Genomic DNA, 12791 nt, shown 5'->3' with positions numbered 1-12791 from the left:
CAAAATTTCAGCTAGAGAACTCTAATAGGTGCCTTTCCTTTTATTGTGTTATGTAATCCAAGGTCATCATAAGTAACTAAATTATTGATTTATTTTTCCACTCTGTAATCTCTCCATTATATTTAAAAATAGCAGCTATGAGACAAAACAAGTTCTTGGTGGGTACATTGCTTCAACTCCAAAATCTAGGAAGTAGAAGTTTAATTCAGTGCTTTGCCATTTCATACTATAGACACCGAATGTTCTATCCTGTAATGGGCAGACAGTGGCTCTGTAGTTCTGTTAGCTCAAGTGGTATCTTTATGTACAATTTTTATAATGTTATTTTATTTGTTAATCTTTCTTAAGGTATGATTGACAGAAAAAAAATGTGTATATTTAAGGTACACAAGGTGATGTTTTGATATACATATACATTGCAAAATGATTGCCACACTCAAGCTAATTAACATATCCATCACCTCACAAAGTTACTTTTGTGTTGTGTATGTATGGTGAGAATGATCTACTCTCAGAAAATTTCGAGTGTACAATAATCATTAATTATAGTCACTGTGTTGTCCATTAGGTCTCCAGAACTTTCGAGCACACTCCAAAACATCAACTTTTATTCTGATTAAGCCTCAAATATATCTTCATGTTCCAATTAATAGCTATTTTTAGAGTAGTTATGAATAATGAAGAATGCTGGCATAAAAGATGGAAAGAATAAATGAAGATAAGGGCTCTAAGGTCTTTGGACTTTCCAGGAAGTGATAAAAGCTGCAATTTAAAGTATACACGAAGAAGTCAAGGATGGCAACTCCTATAAACAGCTGATACTTCAAACCTGGAATGTCTAGTGCTAAGCAGCCTGGACTCCTGTACCCAGCACACCTCTCTTTGACGTGATAGGAGGATGACATGATAGGAGGACCCAGGTCTTCTCCTCCCACGCTGCCCTTGGCCTTTATGTTTTTCCTTTCATCAGTAAAGATTCTGTCTTAATTATTACCCTATGACAGGAAGTTCATCCTAAGCCTGGACAGGTGAGAGATGGCAACTCTGAAGCAACCCCTGGGCATGACACCACATGAGGCCACACCCAGAACAAATTGCAAGAACTAACGAGGTATTTCCTACAGAATCCCTAAGAGAACATGTCTGTCTGGATGTAAGTGTCTACAGTCATAAATACACAGTATATGATTGGATAAGATGGAATTGAAAGCCTTTCAATGCTTCACAGTGCTCATCACTCTCATTGTCCTGAAGTGGTGTTGGCAGTGGGCTCAGCAGGGTGCTGTGAGGATGGTGAGGCTACATGTATACGATGCTGACCAAGCTGGCTACACAGATGGACCAGACTCACCCTGTGATGGTAGACAGAGCTTACCAATGGGGTTCCATGAATGGACAACAGGCATGCTGCTGTAATAATCTCCTCAACCATGATGGAAGTCAGGCAAGACCCAGGCCATGGGAACCTTGGAAACAGTCACCTCTAGCATCGAGTATTTCCTACTGTTTGCCACACTGTGCCTACAAATGTCATTTATGATACAGTTTCAAATTTTCATGTTTATTAAAATTATTGTCAGCCTTATCCAATCTGATATTTTGAATGAAATCATATTAAAACTATATATTAATTTAAGAACTGGTATCTTCATAATAGGGAGTCTTCTGTAGGTTCCTAGACCACTAAAATACCATGGATTGCCACCTTAGACTTGAAATGGATGATCCTTATTCTTCTCTTAGTCAGACCAGTGAAAGGTACAGATTCATGGCAGCTAGTCCAGCAAAAGCTTCTAATAGTCAACTTCTAATCGTCTCCTTTAGGACAAAAAAGAAACGATATGCTTAGGAAGGCCACCATGCAATTGAGTGTATCTGAATCATCCTTACATAATATCATTTCTTACAATGTGTCCTCAACATCCTGCTTTGCATATATTTCTCCACCATCTCCAAAATCCTCTTAGCCCAGTGCTCCTCAAACTTTAATGTGCATGTAAATTATGACCTTGTTAAAATGCGGATTCTAATCCAATCAGTCAGGGTTGGAGCCTAAGATTCCCTGTATTTTGAACGAGAGTACAAGTGATGACAAAGCTGCCAGTCTATGACCACACTGAGTGGTCAAGCTCTAGATGACACCTACAATAATTACAGGCCTAAGGCCCCTCTTCTCAAGTATCATTTTGCACAGTTCCTGGACTAGGTCAGATACAGACCCTACTTACCACATATATCTCCGTACTCCAAATATTATGTAATCAGTTTTCCTAAATCTAGGCACCAATATTTTAAAATATATTTTCATGGTGTAAATAGAAATTAATTTTTCTATAGTAAATACACTAAGTACCTAATCACATTCATCCATCTTTAATGTAAGTAGCAAAAAGCAAAGGCATTATCTTAATGGTTTTTGAGTGAGACTTTAGCAAATGCTATCTTTATGGAGAAACCTCTGAGCTGCTTTTTTAGGATGTGAGAAAAGTGGGGTAAAGGGAGGAGAACCAGATGAACATGGGACAGAGACAGGGATGGGGCAAATATGGGGACACCTGTCTCAAAGAAGCAGCAAATGATACAGAAAATAAATATCTGTTCCATCCCTGTTCCAGACAAGCCCATGTACCTGCAACGTAGGAAGCTGTGTATCACATTGCAACAAGGAATAATCCTGGCCCTGGTAAAGTCAACAGCAACAGTCATCACAGGCGAATCTGCCTATCAGGGATTGGAGACTCTCTAAACTCCCGCCTCTCAACCCAGGAAGCAGAGCCTGAGACAGACAGATGCTTCATTCCTGCATGAGGTGGTATTCCCGCCATGAGTCCTGGGCTTCTACACTGGATGGCCCTTTGTCTCCTTGGAACAGGTGAGCACTGGGCAGAAAGGAAATCTTTGACTAAAGCTATCTTGTCCTTAGTCTACACCTTTCATTCATAGCAGTAACACTGTTCTCCTTAACTCTGACTCCAAATTTGTCTTCTTTCTCTACAGGTCATGGGGATGTCATAGTCATCCAGAACCCAAGATACCAGGTTACTCAGTCGGGAAAGCCAGTGACCTTGAGTTGTTTTCAGAATCTGAACCATAAGGTCATGTACTGGTACCAGCAGAAGCCAAGTCAGGCCCCAAAGCTGCTGTTCCACTACTATGACAAAGATTTTAACAATGAAGCAGACACCCCTGATAACTTCCAATCCAGGAGGCCGAACACTTCTTTCTGCTTTCTTGACATCCGCTCACCAGGCCTGGAGGATAAAGCTGTGTACCTGTGTGCCAGCAGCAAAGACACAGAGCTACAGTGCTGCCTCCTCTTTGTTCATAAACCTCATTGTTTCCCACTTCCAGGTGCTTTCTCTAGGACTTCTCCCCCACCACCTCTCACAACAATAGGAAGTGGGTTTGTGACTGTCAATATCTCATCTGTAGACAGAGTTGAGCACAAACCAATAAAAACCATTTACAGTTATGCCAAGAATGGAAAAGTGGTTATACACACCTGACATTCAGTTGGTGGTATTTTCCCAGAATTACATTTAGAACCCATGCTATCCTTTTCAGAAGATGAACAGGAGTTTTTTCTTTCTTTTTTTCATTGTTTTAATCTAAGTCAGAGGCTTAGAAATATAAGACGTGATATGTGAAGAATGATGGAGACCCAATGTCATATAAACTCAAGTCTCTGGCATTCGATTAATTTTTATAGGATTTAATCTTCCTGGGGAATCCACGTTTTTAGCCCAGACCTGGAGCAACTACCTCATTAATGGGAGAATGAAAGCACAGGTGTCCCAAGATAAAAATCTCTCAGAGGAAAAACCACATTGGAGAGGGAAAAAAAAGAAGACCATACATTAATCTGCTCATATCTGGAGCTGGAGGTACTATTGTGACGACCAAATGGAAATCATAAATATATAAAGAAAAGATGCTGAAAATAGAGTACATTTGGAGATGAAGATCATGGAGCCATCTGTATAGAAGACAGTAATAATGTCATTACGATGCATAAGAGCGCCAGCAAAAGTCAATAAGAAAAACTACAGGAGAGAAGAAGATGGAAGATCCTGCTCCCCTTAACGAAGATAAACAAAATGCTGAGTGAGAAATATTGCAACCTCATAAATTGTCACATGAAAGTATATAATTACAAATTACTTGATAATTAAAATCCCTCAATGAGAATGTATTCTGAGAAAAAGCAGAAAATATAGTTACATGGCTATCTAAAAATGTAAAAATTTTGCACAATAAATAAAGATCATGTTGGAAAAACATGACAAGATCTATTACAAAAGAGCTTTTACAAATTGTTTGCTTTAATGATATTAATGATAATATAATGACAGCTAACATTTACTAAGCACTTAATACGTGCTAGACCTTAAGTCTTCTTCACATATATTTATAGTTCATGTAAGTTTTACAACAACCTCAGAAAGTTAGTACTATTGTAACCTCACTCATTTATCCATGAGGAAACTGAGACACAGACAAGTAACTAGCCCTTTATTATGTATCTCGTTTGTGATGGAGCCAGGATCAAAATGTAGACAATTTACTTCCCAGGCTCATTCTCTCTTCAGAGTTTACATGGATTCTAAGTCAGACCTTCGAATAGGAAGGTAAATGGCTATAAACCGGAAGATTTCCACACTCTCACCAACATTGCCCTCGCTTTTCTTTGGGTCTTGGCCAGAGGGGTGAGTCCTGGTGACTATGCCTCACTGGTGACTAGCACTGAGTTGCACTGAGGACCAACACAGAGTAAGAAGGTCTTTGGGATAAACCTGGGAGGATGAAGGGTAAAAAATGCAGAACTTAAATTTTGATCCCAAGGGATCCTTTAAAGATGAATGAGTCTCCCTTAGAAGGTGAGAAATGAAACATAAACTCTTTAACTTGTAGGGATGTGAGGTGTTTTCCTCAAGTAGTAAACTTTGAACCATGGTTATATGCATGGTAGGGAACCTATGAGGGTGGAACATGGATGAAGAAGTGACAGGCTGTTCGGGGACAGGTGCAGGCAGAAAATCAGCTGCCTCCAAGAGCGGTGAGAGAAGCTGTAGAGCATCCTTTATCCAGACTAGCCCAACATGCAGTCCAGAAAGCTGTGAGATACAAGGAAAGGGTCACCATAAACTGCAAGCTGACTATGTCAAAAATGACACTTGGAGTCCGAGAGTGGGTACATGTGGTGATATCACAGATATACACCCACCCTCTTCCTGCCCAACCGAGAGAGAAGAGACCTACAGGTTTAGCACTTTCACCACAGGGACTAGAACCCTGGATTTAGCTAGAGAGGCTGGCTTAGACCTTTTCATGATTCTTCCGTATGAACCATACAATTTGGAACCATACTATTTAGAGATGATTAATTAATTTATACGACCTGCATAAAGCCTGTCTTTCCGGAGGAAGCTCAGGTTCAATAAAAATAGATCTCTCTCTTGTCCTTCTCAATCTTCCCTCCCTCCTTCTTCCCTTTCTTCCTGCCTGCCTTGCTTCCTCATTAAGAGTAGACATAAACTAGCCACCTGTATATTCTCTGAGTTATGCCGTTAGTGCTGACCACACATTAGTTTAACCTAGAAAAACTAACCCTGTTTTATTTTATCTGAGAGTCTGAGACCCCTCTTTGATCCTTAAAAACTTGCCAATTTCTTGCCAAGCAAATATGTGTAGGGTTTTAGAGAGCTGTAGGTAATAGAGACAAAATAGAAACACCACACAGAATTTGGAGGCAGAGCCTTTAGAGCTCTGAAGCTTGAGGGCCCGCTGCTTCTCCAAGCCTGCCTGTAGCACCAGATTCCTCTGCTGTGTGTCCCTTTGCCTCCTGAGGGCAGTGAGTCCTGGGCATAGATAGCCTGTCTGCCTCGGGCACTAACACTGTAGTCTTTTTCCACACCTTCCTCTGGTAGTCCAATATTCACCCCCATTTTCCTCTCCAGGCCCTGCTCCTAGACTCTAGTCCCACAGACTCTGTGGATATCCTGATTACAGAGATAGAAACAGAGGTGACACTCAGATGTGAGTGATGAAACTTACAATGCTGTAAAGAAGACTCAGGACTTAGACTGCCTGTTGATGTTCATTCTTATGTCATTTGTTCAGCAAATATGTATTTAGGAACTCCTGTGTAACAGACATTGTTCCAGGTTCTGCAAATAAGGTAATAAACAAGGCAGATAGACTTGTTTTAAACTCCTGGAAGTTATAAACCAAAGAGATGTACATGATGAGAACAATGCCACTCTGGATAAGAAGGAACCTGTTACCTTAACACTGGCCAGTACAAACCCAGTCTGGCAGACATCTGTATCATTTAGACTTGTAAGGAATCCTACAGCTGTATAGCTCTCTGCATTTAAGGGCAAGCCTAGACAAGACAGAACCTCACTCTCATGAATCCATGCCCTAAGAAAGAGAAGAAACTTCCCTCATAGGAACATGGATGCAGTCTTGCAGTTTTCTCATCAAGTAGGAAAATTCGAACTGCTAAAACTTTGTGCCAGAATTTAAGACAAATAAATTGCCTGGGTCATGCATTATTTACAATGCATTTAACTATTTTCCCTAATATAAATCTGTTGATGAACCACTTATGTGGCATATAAACAGGCCTTATATTTAAACGTTAGATGTGGTGCTTTAGAAGATATATTAAAATTATTAGAGTCTGATTTACATTTTTAATAGTAATACAAAATATAAAGTACCACAGCTTGTTCAGAAGAAACGGGATTTCTGAAATCTACCAGAATAGCTTTCTAAAAGCCACTATCTTATGATCTTTAGTGGACTAAAATACTCATAATGATGGACTGGAAAAATGGATGTTTAAGTGCATAAGGTTCACAAGTATAAGAAAGAATTGGTACCTCCTAGCTATAGATTGTTGGTTTCAGAGGATGAGAATGAATGTGTCCTCATCCTCATTTTAGTTTTGAAAGACAATGCAGATATCCCTACTATGGAATAGTTTATTACATCACCACCTATAGAGATGAACAACACTAGATGTTTCCAACTCTCTAAGAGGCCAAGAAGTATTAACCCAAGGTCAGATTCAGGTAATTGACCGTGACTCATGAATTTTCAGAGATCCCCAATGGTTATTTTTAAATTTTCAGCAGTTACATCTTTTTCTCTGGGGCGAGGGTATTTAAAGCTCCTCACGCAGGCATTCTGGAACTACCTCTACCTTCCTGCCCCCTGCCCCTAAAACAGTTTACAGAAATAGGTGCCTGGACCGTGGGCTGTAGTTCACCAACTCCTGCTCTAGCCTAATTTTGTCTCATTACTACAGCATGGACATTCTGTGGATGCTGGTGAAGCCTTTCTGGGGTTTCTCTCCAATGCCTTTTAAAGCTTTTTCCTACACAGACACAGATTACTGTTTAGCCAAAAATTTAAGATAATTCCTCCAGACATCTGGAGTTCTTGTGCAGCTTCCTCCTCTCTGGTGGTCTTTCCTTGAAAATTCTAGCTGCCTCAGCCCCTGCTGATTTTGTAACCTGTTTCTGCAACTCAAAATTTGCCATGCTCTGTTGCTCTGTTCCCCACTCTGTGTGTGTAGAAATTGCCCCCATGTTTTGGTGCTTTGGCAGAATCACAGTTCTGTGCTGCCTGCTTTCCAGTGGCTGAATACAATTGTTTCGTATATCCTGTTAATTTGTGTTACTTGTATACAGCAGGATGCCAAAGGCAATTGGATTCTACGAAGTGATCACGTCACAGAGAAGCTGCCGATAGAGGCGGAGAGAGCCACACAGAGAGCCGCCTGCCTCTGCTGCCTGCTCTTCCCCTGATTCTGCCATGAGCCCCATATTCACCTGCCTCCCAGTCCTTTGTCTCCTGGCTGCAGGTAAGTCCCTGTTCTGCAATCGTCAGCTCCCTGCTCTAAGCCTTTCGTCCATGTCATCAAACTCCCTCATGGGCTCAGTCTCCAACTCCCGTCTGCTTTCTTTACAGGTTCTCCTGGTGAAGAAGTCACCCAGACTCCAAAGCATCTTGTCAAAGGGGAAGGACAGAAAGCAAAATTATATTGTGCCCCAATAACAGGACACAGTTATGTTTTTTGGTACCAACAGGTCCTGAAAAAAGAGTTCAAGTTCTTGATTTCCTTCCAGAATGAAAATGTCGTTGATGAAACAGGGATGCCCAAGGAAAGATTTTCAGCTAAGTGCCCCCGAAATTCACCCTGTAGCCTTGAGATCCAGGCTACGAAGCTGAAGGATTCAGCCACGTATTTTTGTGCCAGCAGTCAATCCACAGTGTTAAATATTAGCTAATCTTAGGGCACAAACTCATCACAGACCCAGCTGAGGAAGCAGGTGGTGTACTAGGTTGGAAGGAAATAACAGAAACTAGAGCTAGCTTAAGCCAAAGGGGAATGTATTATAAGCCTAAATGTATGTCCCATAGAACCGCAAAGCAAGAACACAGGAACTTCCCAGAAATAAACTGCAATGAAACCTTAGAACCAGTGGCTCACGCTTGTAATCCCAGCACTTTGGGAGGCTGAGGCGGGCGGATCACGGTCAGGAGATCAAGACCATCCTGACTAACATGGTGAAACCCCGTCTGTATTAAAAAAAAAAAAAATTAGCTGGCTGTGGTGGTAGGTGCCTGTAGTCCCAGCTACTCCAGAGGCTGACGCAGGAGAATGGTGTGAACCCGGGAGGCGGAGCTTGCAGTGAGCCGAGATAGCACCACTGCACTCCAGCTTGGGTGACAGAGCGAGACTCTGTCTCCAAAAAAAAAAAAAAGAAAAAGAAACTTTAGAACCATGGCATGGCCAACTGACAACTCATTTTTTATATACCTTGTCCGCCTCATTGTTCTCTTTTATTATAAGTAGTCTTTGCTGTTTCTTAGGTCTCACAGTGATTAGAAAATTGCAGATTCAGATGTTAGTCCTCCAGTCAATTGAGACTAACCTGACTTTCTCTCATGCTAGATTACAAATCTAGAGTGCAGGGGGGGAAAATGTGATCCTGCTTTACTCAATAATGTGCTCTTGGAAATCCAAGGGAATTGAGTTATTTTGAACAAGATGGTGTCTGGGAGCCTGTCCCTCTGACCTTGTGGACCAAGGATTTCAAGGGGTGGAATCCAGTCAGAACATCCAATAGGCACCCATCACAAGTGAGAAGTCAGGGATAATTAATACATTTTCTGGAATATGGAGACCTTGGGAAAAGAGAAGGTTTGGAGAGAGGATCAAAACCTTAGTATTCAGAACAATATCAGACCACGTAAAAGTTTGGGTTAATCTTTCTTTAAGAAATTAAGCCGGCCAGGTGTGGTGGCTCATGGCTGTAATCCCAGCACTTTGGGAGACCAAGGAGGGCAGATCACCTGAGGTTGGGAGTTCGAGATCAGCCTGACCAACATGGAAAAACCCCATCTCTACTAAAAATACAAAATTAGCCAGGTGTGGTGGCACATGCCTGTAATCCCAGCTACTCGGGAGGCTGAGGCTGGAGAATCTCTTCAACCTGGAAGGGGGAGGTTGTGGTGAGCCGAGATCACGCCACTGCACTCCAGCCTGGGCAACAAGAGTGAAACTCCGTCTTAAATAAATAAATAAAAATAAAATAAAATAGAAGAAAAAAAGAAATTAAACCTAGATAACACAAAAAGCATGTTCATTTTAAGTGTGACAACTTCAGCTCCTACAAATTCGCTAACTGGCCTTTATGGCACTGAAGGAGAACAGATTAATGTGCTCTTGGTGTAAAACACATTAATGCACAGACAATTAAAAAATCTTTAGGTATATGATTCAAATTATAATGAGCGGCAATGTATTCAACATCAATATTCCTAATGAAGCATTATGGTATCAACTCTACCTAGGCAGGAGACTACACTTATGTTGAGCAGTTATAGAATTCAAAAGAACTCTGCTAAAATTTGATAATCCAATCTGTTCACAGATCTGGTCACCACATAGTATTCGCCTTGAGAGAAGTTCCTTTATTCTCTCCAGTAACATCTACTCTTATTTCAGTATAAGTTGAACCCAGTTGTCTTACTTCCAGAAGTCCAAAGTTACTTCTTTTCTTCGGAAAAAAAAATCACTCTGAACCCTGCAAACAGAAGTTCTCACTTTATCACTTTTCTGATCTATTTAATATTATACCTTCTCATTTCAAGTTCCTTTTCCTTCTCTCCCTCAGGCCCAGTCTTGCTGTTGGTGGTCTACATCTTTGCTTTGGTCACAGAGAAGTCACTCCTCTAGATGCCATCTTCAGCTTTTTCTTGAAATATTTCCATTCTAACAAAACTGTTCTCCCTAAAGATTAAAATTACATACTTACCAGACCAAAAGACACATGTGTGTTTCTTTGCCTGCTTGATCTCTTTGAAGCTCTTGACAATACTGACCATGCCCTAAGTCCTAAGCATTAATTTTTGCTCAGTTCCATTTACATCATTTTCAACTAGGTTTCTCATTTTCTCTCTGTTCTTTTTGTTTTCAGTGCAGTTCCCAGAAACTAAATCTATCCATTTAATATTCTCTTTCCCAGGAAAATTCTTCTCATTCTATTTAAAGTTTAACATTCTAGTTTAATGGGAAAATGGTCTTCTTTTTTGCTTAGCCTTTTAAAAATCTCTACTGAAAAACTTTTGAATACAAAAATTAGCTGGGCATGGTGGCGGGATCCTGTAATCCCAGCTACTCAGGAGGCTGAAGCAGGAGAATCTCTTGAATCTCAGAGGCAGAGGTTGCAGTGAGCCGAGATTGCACCACTGCTCTCCAGCCTGGGCAACAGAGAGAGAGACTCTGTCTCAAAAGAAAAGAAAAGAAAAGAAAAAATTGCGAAGTGTGGTCTGAGACAACTTTTCTCAGTGTCACCTGAGGGAGGGGTTAAACAGGTATATTCTAGGACAGGGTCAGAATTTCAGAGTCGAAATTTCTTGTTGGTGGGTTTTAGGAATATATATCATTGCTCTTGGGTATTTCTGTTTGTGCTAAAGTTCTGCCCCGAGGACTTCATAAGATTAATAACATTGCAAATCTTCTGTAGTGTTTTACAATTTTGTTCTTCATTTTTTTATTCTCTCTCTTCTCTTTCCTTTTGCACTTCCTCGCATGTTTTCCTTAATCTTCAACTTTCCTAAGCACCTGCAAGTGGGATTGGAGCCTTGTTTAACGTCATCTGTGTAGCAAAATAAGGATGAGGCCAAATATTTGAACCAAGGATCCCCATCTCCTACAGAAGGTGCCCTGAGGTTGTGGGTATTGCTGGGGACATGATGTCATGGCCAGATCCTACCTCATGGGGCCAAGAGAACCCAGAACTTTCACTGCTCTTTGCTACTGCACATCAGAACCCATCTCTGGGAGTGCCTTGCCCTGCCTGACCTCGCCATGAATATCTGGCTCTTCTGCTGCGTGACCATGTGTCTCTTGGGGGCAGGTGAGTCCAGGTATACATAAAAACTTGCATAAAAGGTGTTTTTGGCTGGGTGTGGTGGCTCACAGCCATACTCCCAGCACTTTGGGTGGTTGAGGTGAGTGGATCACCCAAGGTCAAGAGTTCGAGACCAGCCTGGTCAACATGCTAAACCCCTTCTCTACCAAAAAATACAAAAATTAGCCGGGTGTGGTAGCATGCTCCTGTAGTCCCAGCTACTTGGGAGGCTGAGGTGGGAGGGTCACTTGAACCTGGGAGGTGGAGGCTGCAGTGAGCAGAGATCATGACATTCCACTCTAGCCTGGGCAACAGAGAAAGATCCTGTCAAAAAAAAAAAAAAAAAAAGATGTTTTCTTTGGGCTTCCCTTCACCTTCTATGGCTTCTGTCTTCTTCCACAGGACACTCGGAGCCTGGAGTCAGCCAGACCCCTGGACACAAGGTCACCAAGATGGGACAGGAGGTGATTCTAAGGTGCGATCCATCTTCTGGTCACATATTTGTTCACTGGTACCGACAGAATCTGAGGCAAGAAACGAAGTTTCTGATTTCCTTTGAATACCAAAACAATGCAGTTGATTCAGGGATGCCCAAGGAACGATTCACAGCTGAAAGACCTAACAGAACGTCTTCCACACTGAAGATCCATCCCGCAGAGCCGAAGGACTCAGCCATGTATCTCCGAAGTAGCGGTGGCACAGCATGCCTGAGTCAGTTCCCTCCAGGGTGCAAATCCTCTAGCTGCTCTCCTCCCCCACTGAACTCCAAGAAGACATTTGAAAAAGCCTCTTCCTCATCTTCCTACCCCAGAAGAAAGAAGCGAGTTGATTGTTGTGGCTGCAGCTGCTACCAGGAGAGTACAAGACCATGAATTAATGTCTTAAATGGTCGTGATGGGTACACTGGGCAATGGGCTCCTGAAACTACCCAAATACAGAACAAGACATTCTGTGGATTAGGAGGAATCCACATGTTTAGAAGGAAGGGTTCCCAAACCAATCTCCAAGTGCAGAGACCAGATATCTGAGGTTGATATTACTTACCAAAACACAAAAACATTCCCACTGATTTTATCTCAAACACAGTTCTCCTGCAAACTCTTCCCCCACCGACATACCCCAACAAAGACAATGATATGTACATTTGTGGAAAAACCTATTGACTACTGCAGATCCACTGCCTCAACAAGACCAACTTTCCCTGCAGGGCAGTGACTAAACCAAACCGCAAGGCAGATGGCAACACGACCCTCTTAGGGGATGGATGCCAGAGAAACACTGACTGAAATCCCCACTCGGGGACTGTCCTAGCAAATTCATTTCCTCACAAGGCTGCCCAGGGGAGCACGACGTTTTATT

At 41.7% G+C, this 12791-nt stretch overlaps 1 protein-coding gene and 3 gene segments (V, D, J or C); all 4 read left to right on the top strand.

Moving 5' to 3' along the window:
* LOC117072417 overlaps positions 1–12791 on the top strand; it is a 293342-nt gene that overhangs the window by 133733 nt on the left and 146818 nt on the right.
* The window catches only part of LOC117072418, a 372247-nt gene that overhangs the window by 222121 nt on the left and 137335 nt on the right, over positions 1–12791 (top strand).
* The window catches only part of LOC117072419 (M1-specific T cell receptor beta chain-like), a 339687-nt gene that overhangs the window by 195288 nt on the left and 131608 nt on the right, over positions 1–12791 (top strand). The gene's annotated exons all lie outside the window — the stretch shown is intronic.
* On the top strand, positions 2619–4202 carry LOC117072423. The segment is given in 2 exon segments: positions 2619–2872; positions 2998–4202. Coding segments are annotated over 2 exon segments (558 nt in total).

This window comes from Trachypithecus francoisi, unplaced genomic scaffold (genome assembly GCF_009764315.1).
Source record: "Trachypithecus francoisi isolate TF-2019V2 unplaced genomic scaffold, Tfra_2.0 Lachesis_group4, whole genome shotgun sequence".
Lineage (NCBI taxonomy): Eukaryota > Metazoa > Chordata > Mammalia > Primates > Cercopithecidae > Trachypithecus > Trachypithecus francoisi.
Note: the sequence above shows the minus strand (reverse complement) of the source record. Positions and strands in the feature narration are given on the sequence as shown.